The sequence below is a fragment of the Elephas maximus genome, chromosome 9 (assembly GCF_024166365.1).
Source record: "Elephas maximus indicus isolate mEleMax1 chromosome 9, mEleMax1 primary haplotype, whole genome shotgun sequence".
In the NCBI taxonomy this organism is placed as follows: Eukaryota; Metazoa; Chordata; class Mammalia; order Proboscidea; family Elephantidae; genus Elephas; species Elephas maximus.
In genome coordinates, this window is record NC_064827.1 from 87,401,694 (window position 1) to 87,416,007 (window position 14,314).

The 14,314-nt window shown below is 43.5% G+C and overlaps 1 protein-coding gene across 3 annotated transcripts in view; it reads left to right on the top strand.

The window, feature by feature from the left end:
• C9H9orf85 (chromosome 9 C9orf85 homolog) overlaps positions 1-14,012 on the top strand; it is a 105,910-nt gene extending 91,898 nt beyond the window's left edge. The window contains exon 6 of one of the 3 annotated variants that reach the window (XR_007518783.1): positions 13,758-13,778. Coding sequence is in view for 2 of the 3 variants with exons in the window: in XM_049896973.1 (XP_049752930.1) it covers positions 13,758-13,791 (34 nt within the window). In the remaining variant the exon portion in view is untranslated. Of the gene's footprint in view, positions 1-13,757 lie in introns of all 3 variants that reach the window. The other 2 variants (XM_049896973.1, XM_049896976.1) reach the window with 2 other exon arrangements.
• The last annotated feature ends 302 nt before the right edge of the window (positions 14,013-14,314 follow it).

The following is a 14,314-nucleotide window of genomic DNA, read 5'->3' on the forward strand; positions in this document are numbered from 1 at the left end:
CACTATAGGTATAAATGAATAATCCATGAGTGACTAAGGCTAAAAATAATCCTCTTCAGAACCAGGTCAAGCAGTTTATTTAGGTCTTGGGTAGTAAAGTAACTGAGTCAGCCTGTGGAAGCTTGGACTTCCAGGCTGAGGGACTTATCAGGTGTTTGTAGGAGTGTATATCTGTAGTTTGGTGGGAAGAGCACTTTATTGCTCCAGAAACCTCCCTCCCTCTTTGTCTCTCAGTCTTGCTCTAACACTCTCTAGAACTCTCTTTTGTTCTTTCTCTCAGGCCTGCTTTGACTCCTTCTTCTTGCCTGGTACCTCCTTTTAAGGTCTAGTGCAAGGCTTTTCCCTGAGACTTGATGGGCCAGGTGAGGATAGAGGATTGGGCAGTCCATGGATGCCACTGGAGGAGCCTGACTGGCACCTCTTTTGTTATCCTTCTGTCCATTCCATCCTCTGTTCAGTTTTATTTGGGATCCAAACTGATGTCCACAGAGAAGGTTCAGTGGGAGTAATAATGAGCATAAATCAAATGCCCACTTGTTCACTTCTCTGACATCTGTTGCAGCATACAGCACATCTCCCTCTGACCCTGGCCACCTGGAGTTAGATCAGATCTCACAACTGAAAAGGATACCATCCTTCAGACTACCAAATAGGCAGATGCCAGCTGCAAGCTTGGGAGTCCCCTCTGGGGTCCCTAACTTCTGACCTACTGGTTACAAATATGCGGTTTCCTTTTACCCTCTCAGGGTATCAGCCATAAGCTCAGGGGTTCCTGGCCCCCCTTATTTCTACTGTGCCTTTGGGTCTGATAATTCACTGAAATGACTCACAGAACTCATGGAAAACACTATGGTTGCAATTACAATTTTACTGTAGGAAAAAAAGATGCAAACAAAGAGTGAGGACTGGGTGGGTTCCCATCGCAGAGCTTCCATGTCCCAAAAAGGGACCCTCTGCCATGCATGGGTGTCTTAGACCCATCTGGAAGCCAATGTAGTTTCAGTGTTCAGAGCTTTTATTGGGGGTCTCACTACCTAAAACAAACTCTAGCCCCTCTTCCCCAAGGTTGGCTGATGTCACAAAGTGGTCTTTCTGGCCTGGCCAGCCCCTCTTCCCTGAGGTCAGTGGATATCACGGGGTGATCATGAAGTAATATGTGGTGGGTTTTCTGGTCTGGCCAGCCCCCACCCCAGAATCACCTCATTACCTCACTGAATCTGTTAGTTATGTGTGGTCCCAAGTCCTTAGTGAAGGCATTTAAATTCCAAGGTCCCAAGAGTCATCTCAGGAACCAAGGTCAAAGGCCAAATCACTTTAGGTAAAGTGAATTTCTTTATCTAGACACTACAGTCCATCTCCTCTCATCAGGCCACACTTCCTCCTACCCTTGCTTTAGTTTATGTTTTCAGAACTCCTAGGCCTTTGGATTGAGCCAAATAGGTTTCACTAGAGCTTCCAGATTAAGATGGATTAGGAAAAAAATGCCTGGCGATCTGCTTCCAAAAATCAGCCAGTGAAAACTCTATGGATCACAATGGTCTGATCTACAACTGATCGTGGAAACGGCGCAGGATTGGGCAGCATTTCATTGTGTGTGGGGTCGCCATGAGTTGGAGGCCAACTAGATGGCACCTAATAACATTACCAAACCAAAAGCCCACTGCTGTAGTGTTGATTCCAACTCAGCAACCCCACAGATTTTCCAAGGCTGTAAATCTCTATGGAAAGAGACTGCTGCATCTATCCCCTGTGGAGCTGCTGATGGTTTTGAACTGCCAACCTTTCAGTTAGCAGTTGATTATTTTAGACACTGCCCCACCAGCCCTCTTTAACAACAATAGGCCTTTGGAAATATTTCTGTTGACGAAAGTATCAGGAAGCTTTACTGGTTCTGTATCTTTAAGGGGTAGACTATAACAACAATGATAAAAGAAGGGAAACACAGTGAGGAAGTTTAATTTTACTTTCCAGAAGATCATAGGTTGTGTAGAAGGGTTACTAGTGATTCATTAGCACTAAGGGAGAAATTTTATGCATTTTTTTCTTTCAAAAACAACTCATATTCATGACAAGCCATACCACTGAAATAAATACAAGACTGGTAGTTAAGCACAAGTTTCTAAGGGGTATTTTATAATCTTTGGCAAGATAATGATCCAAGGGAGACATAATGCAGAGATAAGAAAATCTGTATTTATTGAGCCTGTGTGCTGTCTGGAGAAGTATGAGAATATTAAAAATAATGAATGATTCAAAGTTCACTGGATAAATATAGCTAGATGAGAACAAAAGGTTAACATCGGTAAAGAAGACTGTTTCCATGCATGAAAAGGTGTTGTATGCCCTAACTCAGTTCACTTCAGACGCTTACTAGGCACACACCAGGTACGAAACCCTGCTCGAGGAACTGGCGGGAGCTACAAAATAATAGTTTTGTTCTGTTGTACACAGGGTCGCTATGAATTGGAACTGATTCGATGGCACCTAACAACAACAAAAATAGTTAAGACACTGTTAAATAAAAACTGCTTGCTATTTTATGTGTTTTGCTTGTTTGGGTGATACAGTCTTATGCTGTGTTCTGTTTTAGATTCTCATTGATTTTGTTCCTGCTATGGCCAAGGGGGAAAACCCCTTAGTCTCTCTGTAGGTGTTGTGCATCTTCCCTGAAGAAAGAGGCTGGGGAAGAGAGGCCAGCTCTCAATCAGGTAGTCAGAACTCAGACAGTGGACCTTGGTAGGTAGGAGAGGGAAAGAGTTTGGGCGAGCTTGAGTTCTGGGCAGTAGACACCAAAGAAGTCACCTATTTGGAACAGTGGCTGAGGCAGAAGGCCACAACGTACAGACCAGATTATCTAGTTTGTGTCTAGCTGTGTGTGTTTTCTCCTGAGCCTTTAATAAGGCCTCCTATCAAAATTTTCGTTTTGTTTCACCTGGGATTCTGAAGACCCCCAGAAGGGTCTTAGCTCCTGTGAGCAGTAGCTTCCCAAGTGTTGTCTCCTGGAAACTCGGCCAGAAATGCAGATTCTCAGCACCCCCCCCCATGCCCCCCATGAACTACTGCATCAGAAACTCTGGGAATAAGATCCAGTGCTGTGTGTGTTAAGCCCTCCAGGATATCCGGTACTCTCAGGGTTGAGAACAACAGCTTAGTCCTAAGCACTAAAGGGGAACAGTGCCCTCTGGAGGCCATGTGGTCATGGCAACAATGGAGAAGGAGCTTTCTCCAGGAAGAGTCAGGTTTCCAAGCCCACCTGTCATTTCCCACAGAGACTTTCCTCATGGTCAACTCTGGAGGCTCTGGACTGACTGAATGAAGAGGTGTTACTGTTCCCTTTATGACAGTGCAGACTCCCAAGATGGATGAATTCTAAAATGAGTATCATTTTCCAGCTCTGGTGTTGGTATCATTCCCCTATTCAAAAATCTTTCATGGTTTTCCATTAAACAGCCCTCTCAGGTCTTTAATGAGTTCCAGTCCCCTTTCCCAGCCTCTCCCTCACTTCTTGCCCACGCGGAAAGATGTTGCTTTCTCTCTTCTGTGTGTGTAGCCCGTGCTACAGCCGCCTTCTCGGTGTGTCTATTTACAACACTATCCCCTCACTAGACTGAGCTCCTTGAAGGCACAGACCACATCCTGTTCCTTTTTACTCCCAGCAGTTAACACAGAGCCTGGTTAATAACAGAAGATTGGAAAATGCTGTTAAAATGAACAACTGGGTGAATATAACTCACGGTCAAGCTAGGTGGAAACATTTGCTGTTCCTAGAATTTTCTAACTCTGTCTTTCTTCACATAGTTCCTTTCATGCAAAACGCCCTCACCTGTCCATTTCTAGGTTTTCAAAATTCCACTCATTCTGTAAGCTTCACTCATATGGTGGCCACTCAACAAACATGTGGGGGTGAACAGGAGAGAGAGTATGGACTGTGCACTTGATCAAGCAGAGTCATCAGCTAGTGAATTTACTAAATCACACTGTTCCTAGAGCAAAGTTCATAAATGATGACAGCAGAATCATGATAGCAACATTCATCTATAATACTAAAGGGTTACATCAGTTGAGTTCTTATCGTTTACCAAGCTTTGTGCTAAACTTTTACATATAATATCTTATTTAACTCTTAAATCAGCCTATGAAGGTGTTATCCGTAAAATTACAAATGGGGGTACAGAGGTGTTAAATAATTTGCCCAAGATTATATAGCTAGAAATGCAAAGCCACGATTAAAACCCAGGTCTGGTTGACTACAAAGTCAGTGCTCTTACCTTGAGCTAAACAGATAAATATAGAGATACCAGATTTCTTGATGAAACAGAAACGTGAATCCAAACAGACTACCAAACTTATACATCATTCAATGAATAAATTGATATATATCGACCACCTCATATGAGATAGGCATTGTTCTAGGAGCAGAAGGAAACGGGTTTGAATAAGACAAGGATCCTGCCTCCAGGGAATTTTCTTTCCAGTCTGAGGACCTCTCTGAGGAGATTAACTTTGAGTCAAGCCCTGGATGACTAGAAGTAGTAGATGTGAAGATCTAGGAAGAGTCTATTCCCAACAAAAGGAAGGAAGGGCAAGTGCAAAGGCCCTGGGGCTAGGAGCACTGATGGAGGAACCAGCAGCCAGAAACCTCCGAGTCAAATTGATAATGGTTCAAACTTTCTGGGCACAGATTCTGTAAGAGGAGGACCCAAAGCCAGGTTGTCAGTGGCCCAGAACTTTACTCACAGATGAATCAATTAACCTACCAAGGAAGGAGGACTGAGGAATACACTGAAAGCAGATCCTATTATTGTTTCAAATCTTTTCATCTGTGACACCAGTACCCAGTTCCTGAAAATGAGTCATATTTGTAGGTGACCCTGGGGCAAAAGCAAGCACCATCATTATACAGCATCATCTGAACAATTGTTGTTGTTGTTAGGTGCCGTCGAGTCGGTTCCGACTCATAGCGACCCTATGCACAACAGAACGAAACACTGCCCCGTCCTGCGCCATCCTTACAATTGTTGTTATGCTTGAGCTCATTGTTGCAGCCACTGTGTCAATCCACCTTGTTGAGGGTCTTCGTCTTTTCCACCGACCCTATAATCTGCCAAGCATGATGTCCTTCTCCAGGGACTGATCCCTCCTGACAACATGTCCAAAGTATGTAAGACGCAGTCTCACCATCCTTGGCTCTAAGGAGCATTCTGGCCGCACTTCTTCTAAGACAGGTTTGTTCGTTCTTTTGGTGGTCCATGGTATATTCAATACTCTTCACCAACGCCACAATTCAAAGGTGTCAACTATTCTTCGGTCTTGGTTATTCATTGTCCAGCTTTCACATGCATATGATGTGACTGAAAATACCATGGCTTGGGTCAGGCACACCTTAGTCTTCAGGGTGACATCTTTGCTCTTCAACACCTTGAAGAGGTCCTTTGCAGCAGATTTGCCCAATGCAAATGCGTCTTTTGATTTCTTGATTGCTGCTTCCATGGGTGTTGATTGTGGAGCCAAGTAAAATGAAATCCTTGACAACTTCGATCTTTTCTCTGTTTATCATGATGTTGCTCATTAGTCCAGTTGTGAGGATTTTTGTTTTCTAGGAAGAAGGACCCAGCAGTCTACTTCTGAAAAGCACTAGCCAGTGAAAACCTCATGAATAGCAGCGGAACATTATCTGAACAATATTTTAAAAAAATTGTGTAGCATAGTCTAAGAAGGACTTACTACTTTTCAAAGGCATTCCATTGATGGGGTTCCACATACTTTGTTGCTTTTCTGGAGTAATAAGGACCACACTGCAGTCTCACCAGTGCTCCACCAACAGTGGCTGGATCTAATTCCCAGGGTCTTCATGGACACGTCAAGTGTTATGGACCTCCAGACTTGCTCAGTGCGACACTGAGGCACAAGTGGGGCAAAAGCAAAAGAAGAAAATCTTTATTTGGTTAGCCCAGCAAAGGACCATGCGTCGCCATGATGGCTCCCAGACTGAGAGGCACAAGAGTTTATATGTGAGGAGGAAACAGCCTAGGGGTGGGTTCTTCTTCAGGGCGTGTCCAGGGTCGTGGTCCATCAGGATTGGTGGACAGCTCCTGTAATGATGCTTACATCACCAGGTCAGCGCAGACGCTGATTTCCCGCCTCATCAAGAATCGGGTGAGGACCACGTGAGCGCGAACCGTTTAGTAAGAACACACCGGAGACTACTTTGTTTCCAATTCAGTAGTAGATGAAAGAGGGCCAGGCAGTGGGAGCAGTTCCCTCCAGGTGCAGGCGGTAAGGGAGTGGCTTGTCGGTAGAGAATTTAAAAACAATAATAAAGCCCTGGAAAAGTCAATTTGCATTGTGTTATCACCAAGCACTAGCAGTTACAAACCTTCCCCCTGGGGTGGACCATTCCCACAGCCCATCCCCCTGGTAGGCCACTGTTCCAATTTCAAATCCAGTTTGTGATGCCCTTTTGCTCTTTCCTCTTTGACCCCATACTTGACGTCTTTCGCTTGGCCTCCGCTGGGTCTGACTTCCTTCTTGAGTATGAGTGTTGCCTTTTTAAGAACGCTGTGAATAACTCCCTCCCTTGTTGTGGTGCTCATAGTACTTCTGTTCACAAAAAGACATCCCCACTCTGGGCAACTCACCTGCTTTTGTGTAAAGTTATGCTTCCTTCAAGGAGCCCTGGTGGTGCAACAGTTAAACACTTGGCTGCTACCCAAAGGCTGGCGGTTTGAACCCACCCAACAGCTCTGTGGGAGAAAGACCTGGTGATCTGCTTCCCTAAAGATTACAGCCAAGAAAACCATCTGGGACAGTTCTACTCTGTCACATGACATGGTTATGAGTCGACTCTAGTCCGCACCAAAAACAACAACATGCCTCCTTCAACACATCTCTAAAAGACAAGCTCTCTGTGACTGCTAGACTTGTTTTCCTCTCACTGCAATTTGATCACAGTCATTTAACTGCAGATAATTATTGAACATTTCGCATAAGCCAGACATTGGGTAGGCACTGTGGATAAAGCAGTCAACCAAATAGACATAGTCCCCGCCCTCAGAAATTTGGTGAACAGATAAGTAAGCAAAATGATCTCCGAGGATGGCAAGTGCAATGAGGACACGAAAACAAGATGGTGTGACTAGAAAGCAACTGGGTATTTGACCAGGGACCTGAGTGACCCAAACAAAATGGTGAAAATAATCTTGAAAAGATCTGAAGGAAGGACATACAGGCAGGGGAGAAAGCAAGGACAAAGTTCCTGAGATATGAATAAGCTTGACTGTTGGATGGACAGAAAGAGGCTGGTGCACTTGGAGCAAAGGGAGGGGAAGGGAAGCAGTGGGCCAGGTCCCTCAAGCAAAGGGGGAGATAAGGAGTTTTTAGATTTTATTCTGAGGTCAAAGGAGAGCTATTGAACAGGTGAGTGACCAGATATGATTTACATATATACAAATTATATTGTTTGTTTTTTTAAATTACATTGTTTATATCACTTAATACTCAAAGACAAGAAAAGGGGACAATGAAACTTTGTGTGATGGATTTAGGGGTCACCAAGCAAGTGGCTGAGCAAAGCCCGACACCAGGATCTTCAAAGTCCCAAGTTCAGTGTTTTTCCTCTGTGCGCTGCTGAGCATAAAGTAAGATTAATGGCAAAGAAGAGAGCGTGGGTGTTGTGTTTTATTTGCACACATCCTAAGTACATGAAAAAAGAATGGGCACGGGGATGTCCTGGAGGAATATATTTCTTAGTGAACCAGTATATGCTGCAGGAGTTCAGCTAAGCTTGGAAGAGGTTGAAGATTTTGGGAGGATGGAGGACTTGGTTCCAGAAAAGTAATACCTCAGAATATTTAGGGGTCTGTAGGGTTAAGGAATTAAGGAATAATACTAAATGCTATTGCAATAGCTCAATTTCATGGAACACTTACTGTGTGCCAGGCACTGTTCTAAATACTTTACAAACAAATCAGAGTCTTGAAAACATCTGAAAGAACATTACAGGCAGCGGAAAAGCAAGGACAAGTTCCTGAGAGAGGAATAAGTTTGGTGTGTTTGATGAATAAAATGAGAGCAGTGTACTTAGAACGATAATGCTTTCACTCCTCATAACAAACCAAAGATGAAGGAATTGTCACTACTCCAATTTCATTCAGAAATTAATCATTTGCCCAAGACAACACAACTAGTAAATGTCAGGACCGAATCTCAACCCAGGAACTCTAGAGCCCACACTTGTATCCCCCACAATACTCCACATTTATTAAGCAGATACTACATATAAGCACTTGTCTTAGTTTCTTAGTGCACCGGGTGTTTTTGGGCTGTAGCAGAAATACCACAAGTGAATGGCTTTAACAAACAAATTAATTTTCTCACAGTTCAGGGGGTTAGAAGTCCAAATTCCAGTCCCCAGCTCTGGGGACGTTCTCTCTGTTCCCTCTGGGGGAAAATCCTTGTCACTTCCAGCTTTTCTTCACTTCCTTGGTGATCTTCATATGGCATCAATCTTTCTCCATTTGCTTTTCCTCGCTTTTGTGCCAAATCTGCTCTTTTTTATGTCAGAGATGATTGGCTGAAAACATACCCTACACTGATATGGCTCCGTTAACATAAGAAAGAAAACCCTATTCCGAAATGAAATTACATCCACAAGTATAGGGGTTAGGATTTACAACACATATTTTCGGGGGGATACAATTCAATCCAAAACAGAGCCCTAATAAATTATTTATAACCTGCCCCTGAAATACGGCCATTATAAACCTCCTCACTTAGTAAATAATAGAAGTTCAGAGAGTATAAATAATTTCCCCAAGGTCATCCAGTGAGCCAGGATTCAAATCCAAATGTGCTTGACACCCAAATCCACACTCTTTGCTTTACACTTTGGGGCCTCTTGGGATCTCTAAGGAAGACCCATCTCCTAACCTGGAACAAATAGCAGGCTTTTACCAACCTGGGATGAATTTCTCAAACCTGCCATCAACAGTGCTTTAAGTCGTCTTGTTATTAATCCACTGAGATGCTGTATTGAAAAAAATGTTTTTCCAGAGTCTTGCTGAGAGGAGGGTTATAGAAGTTAAGGGACAGAACCCCTCTAGAAGTCACAGCCAAGGGTGGGACCTCAAAAGCTTAAAGCCATGATTTCTCCCTCAAAGAAGAGCTGGGTGAGTAGCGATCCCTAGGTCACTGGGAATGAGTATGAAATGACTTCAGGGGAAACCTTGCCCCCTACCCATAGCAACAGATCTGTTTGCTACCCATATCTGATTTATTCCTGTTTTCCCAGTGACCTGACTCATTCAATACTTACTATCTCTTGTCTCTTCCCAGTGTCAGGCATATAACAACTTTGATTTTTGGCCAAGAGAATCTCATGGTCATGCATGTAAACGGATTCTTCTACTTTTTCGTGTTCTTCATGTATCAAGTACTTCTTATGATTGTTTGCTAGCAGTCAAATCCTTCTGAATGCGTTATTAAGTGTAATTGTGTGTGTGGAATCCAGACTTTCTGAAGCCATGGAGGCTGGATGAACCCCCAAAACTATTGCCGTGAGATAATCTTTAAACCTGAAACCAAAAATATCCCCTGAAGTCTTCTTAAAACCAAGTAATTGTTTAGCTTAATTGGTAGAGTGTTGCCTTGAGCGTTTTGCTCTTTTAAGAACTATCTATATGGGATCAAATTGAGAACGACAGCTTGGAAGATTAGATAGAAACCTGCGAGGGCAGTGAGTTTATGTTAATGGGGGGGGGAACAACTCAGAAAAGGAGGGTGAGAATGGTTGCACAACGCCAAGAATGTAATCAGTGTCACTGAATTGTATGGATAGAAACTGTTGAATTGGTGTATATTTTGCTCTGTATAGTCTCAACAACAACTAAAAATAAATTATAAAAAATTGAAAAAAATCTAGTTCTGACCCTTCCCCCCCAAATGTAATTTTGTGTGTGTTTAATGTGAAAGGGAATACTTATCATAATTATTCATGCTCACGTAGGGTTTTTTACTGTAGCATTTTATAACCATGAAACTCTTACAGAAGCAATCTTCTGGAATTCATGTTCAGTGCCAATATAATTAACATTTTATACAATAAGATTAAAATATAATAAAAATAGAACTATTGAAATCTTAGGTTGGTATCTATATTTAATCTCTCTAAAAATTCACCGTAGGTTTTTGCTGTCTGTTTTCTTGGGGCTTTCTTGTCTTATGAAAAGAACTAAAAATGAGCTTGAAAATGGTCTATTTTGTTGAATCTAAGTAGTCAACAGGTAGTGTTGCCACGAGTTAATCTTAAGTAACGAAAACAATTAGCCTATGATAATGAGAGTCTTTCTGGGTTAAGAAAAGTTCTTGTGTCAACAGAGCTCAAAATTCATGAGCTTTTACTGTTACTGTTGAATATTAATTTGGTTATTATTCAAGGGTGTCCCTGCCAACTGCAGCTTGGAAGTGAGGGGAGCTAATGACCGAGGGGCCAGTCCTCAACTAGTTGGGGAAGATGTAAATAAACGCTCCAACCCCCAACCTTCAGATGACATTTTGCGTACGTCAGCAGAAGGCATTTTGCACACTTCTCAGGAGATATCAAAGGAATCAAGATAGCAGGAACCTTCACACTGCACTCTTACATTATCTTTTCTTTCTTTCTTAACTCACTCTCCCCTTTCCTTCACTCCTGCTTCCTGGAATTACCTCACAGCTAAGCCAGGTGCTCCTTGGAAACTCTATGGGGCAGTTCTACTCTGTCCCATAGGGTCGCTATGAGTCGGAATTGACTCGACGGCACTGGGTTAGGTTTTTGGTTTTTTAAGCAACCTGAAACCAAGTCCTTGTCTCAAGCTCTGCGTAAGGGAGAATCCAAACTAAGACATTAGGTACCAGAACTGGCCCTAGAAAGCAGCCTCTCTGGATGGGAATCTGGAACTGTCTTACTCATTATGAGATGACTGGTGATAAGTGGGGTGGAGGTCACCCCTCGTGTGCTGTAGCATCGCAATGACCAAGACGCTCAGTGTGGTGGGCTGGGATGACCTACAAGTGAAAGGGGAAGCATTAAGTTGTTCAGAAGCTCAGCACTTGGGTGGTATGGGGCAATGGGCAGTTATGAAGATTATGGAGTAGGCTGGATATTTGCCTTGGAGTATTTAAGGGGAAAAAAGTACAGACTAGGCCAGCCAACTCTTACTTTAAGGGAAGTTATAAAAGCTAGAAGACCTCCATGGCAACATACAGATTCTTGTCTTCTGTAGCTATAGGACCCCCTGTGCTGAAAGCCAGGGTCCCAGGCTTAAATATAAAGTGGCAGGGCTGCAAAAACAATGAACATACACCCTCCACTAGTCTCCTATGCCAAAGTCAGGGCTCTAGGATGAAGACATGCATGTGGATTTGTCTGAGAATCTTGAAACCTCCCCGCTTCTCTCATATTCCTCTGAGCCTCCTGGCTGGGAGAAGAAACTGTCCTCCTTGCTGGAGGAGAGCAGCTTCCCCTTGCCTGGAGACCATGCAGAGACCTCACCTGAGGCGGCTGTGTTGCAAGATGATGATTATTCTCAAGATTTGCCCCATGCTCCTTCCCTCAGTTTACTACTTCTAAACCAATAACTAGGGCCAGATCTGAACATAGCCCAAGAGCGGAAGTTTAATACTGGCTGTAGTAGAAATGAGGAGCCTTGGTGGCACAGTGGTTAAAGTGATCAACTGCTAACCAAAAGATCAGCAGTTTGAAACCACCAGTGGCTCCGTGGGAGAAAGATGTGGCAGTCTGCTTCCATAGAGGTTTACGGGGGTAAATCTATGGGGTTGCTACGAGTTGGAATCAACTTGACGTCACTGGGTTTGGTTTTTGGGGTTTATAGGTAGAAACTGTGGTGGTGCGGTGGTTAAGAGTTTGGCAGCTAAGTAAAAGGTTGGCAGTTCAAATCCACCATGTGCTCCTTGGAAACCCTATCGGGCAAATCTACTCTGTCCTATAGGGTCACTGTGAGTTGGAATCAACTCGATGGCAAATGAGTTTATGAGTAGAAATAGGGGGCACTGGTGATTCAGTGGTAGAATTCTCAGCTTCCACGTAGGAGACCTGGGTTTGATTCCTGACCAATACACCTCATGCGCAGCCACTACTCATCTGCCAGGGGAGGCTTGCAGGTTGCTATGTTACTGAACAGGTTGCAGTTGAGTTTCCAGACTAGGATGGCCTAGGAAGAAAGGCCTGATGATCTACTTCCAGGATCCAGCTAATGAGACCCTACAGGTCACAATGGCCTGATCCACAGCTGATTGTGGGGGTGGCACAGGACTGTGTTTTGTTCCATTGTATGTGGGGTACCATGAGTCAGGGACTGACTCAACAGCAGCTAACAGCAATAGGAGAAATAGGTATTCAGCAGAATAATTTCAAGACCTGGCTACTACATACTGTTCACAACCTGGGGAGCAGGACTGGATTTTGAGAGTGTTGGAATGCGGGTGGAAGAGTAGAATATAAATCTGGAAAGGGAAGAGTTAAATTACCCTCGAGCATTCTCCCATGACTCAGGAGTAAGTGTTCTGGCAAGGAAACACCAGGATGGTGCCAGTATGCTGCTGGAGCATGAACGTGATGATGGCCTTCAGTAAATGGGGTAGAGATGCCAGAACTGATGTCGAAGAAGATGGAGAAAGGCGTCACTAGACTCAGAACTACACAATTGACTCAGCATTAGCTGAATTCACTAATCCCCAAGGATCATCTTTCCTACAGGGATCATCTTTCCTACATTTTCCATTTTTCCTCCTACATTTTATACTTCGTCCTGACTTCAGACTTCAAACCTCCTTGGCAGGCACTGTTACAGTATTTGATTCATTCACTTGTTTGATTCGTTTACATTCATTATATGTTCTGATAACTCAAGGCTATTGCCTCTGCCTAACTTCGTGCAGGACTCTGCAACCTTAAGAGATACTGAGCTGAGCACCCTGGGAAGAGCTCTCCAGAACAACCATCAGGCTTGACCACAGAGTGCAGTTACCACTCCTTTACACCAGATGGCAGATGTACACAAGGCTGCAAGACAAGGACGTTAGGGTGCACTGAGGGCTGCAGATGAGACTCCCCACAGCCTAAGACCCAAAGGCAGAGGTTTGTTAACAGTGTTCTCAGCGGGGAGGTCCAGGTAAGGCTAACATAGACAGGTAGAAAATGGGATTCACTGATAAGTTGCAACCAGGCTCACTTTGGTTCTTATGGAGTGTCTATGTCAGGAAAATAAAATCCAGAGTGTGTGTGTGTGCGCGCGCATAAGTGCGTGCATGCGTGCGTACGTGTGTTTTAGAGGTGGGGTCATTGGAAGGGAAAGTTTCAAGAACAAGATCAAAACACAAGATGAACAAATGAACTAGAGAACAGGCTGGATGTGATCAGCAGGCAGGATCTGGAAGAAGTGATAAGCATTTTACGGTGAATGTTGTGTGTGATGGGGGTACAGAAGGGGGTTCTTAACTTTTTTTGTGCCATAGACCCATTTGACCTGCTGATGAAACTTATGGATCCTGTAGTTGTATTTTACAAAAGTGGCTGCAACAACATTTTGGGTTTCACAGGTTTTTCCAGAAGCTTGTTAATCCCCAACCGAGAGATGGAGTCTATGTACTGGGCCAACTAATAGAGTTCAGCGAAAGTGATGTTATGTGACTTCCAAGGCTGTTATAAAAGGGGATATAGCTTCCTTGTGACTTTCTCTCTGTTTGTGCCCTTCATCTAGAACCCTGAACCACCAGCGGAGAAGTCTACCTTGAAGCTGCCATGTTAGACTGCACGGAAAGTTCATGTAGAGAGAGGATGCTGGGTGAGCCCCAGCTGTTTCAGCCCCCAGCTATTGAGGTCTTCTAACCCAGGAGCTAGACACGTAAGTAAATGAGTCTTTGGAAGATTCCAACCCCAGCGACTGTCTAGCTGCGATTTGATGAGAAACCTCAAGCAAGAATTGCCTAGCAGAACCCAGTCTTCCCCCAAAACCATGAGAGAATAATAAAACAATTGTCTTAAGCCACTAAGTTTTGTGGTGATTTGCTACACAGCAATAGATAACGTGAACAGACCCCTTTTCAGAATGTTTCCAAATGCATAAAATAGAATAGATAGCATTACAAAGGAAACATAAATATATTAAAAAACAATTATATATGTTTCTTCGTTAATACATTAAGTAAGACCTAGCGGTGGGTTTGATAACCAGTTTGGAGTGTTGATGAGCATAATGATATTTGGAGATGTCTGCAACAACTGTAGTATAAGAATATTTGTGATATTTTTGATAAC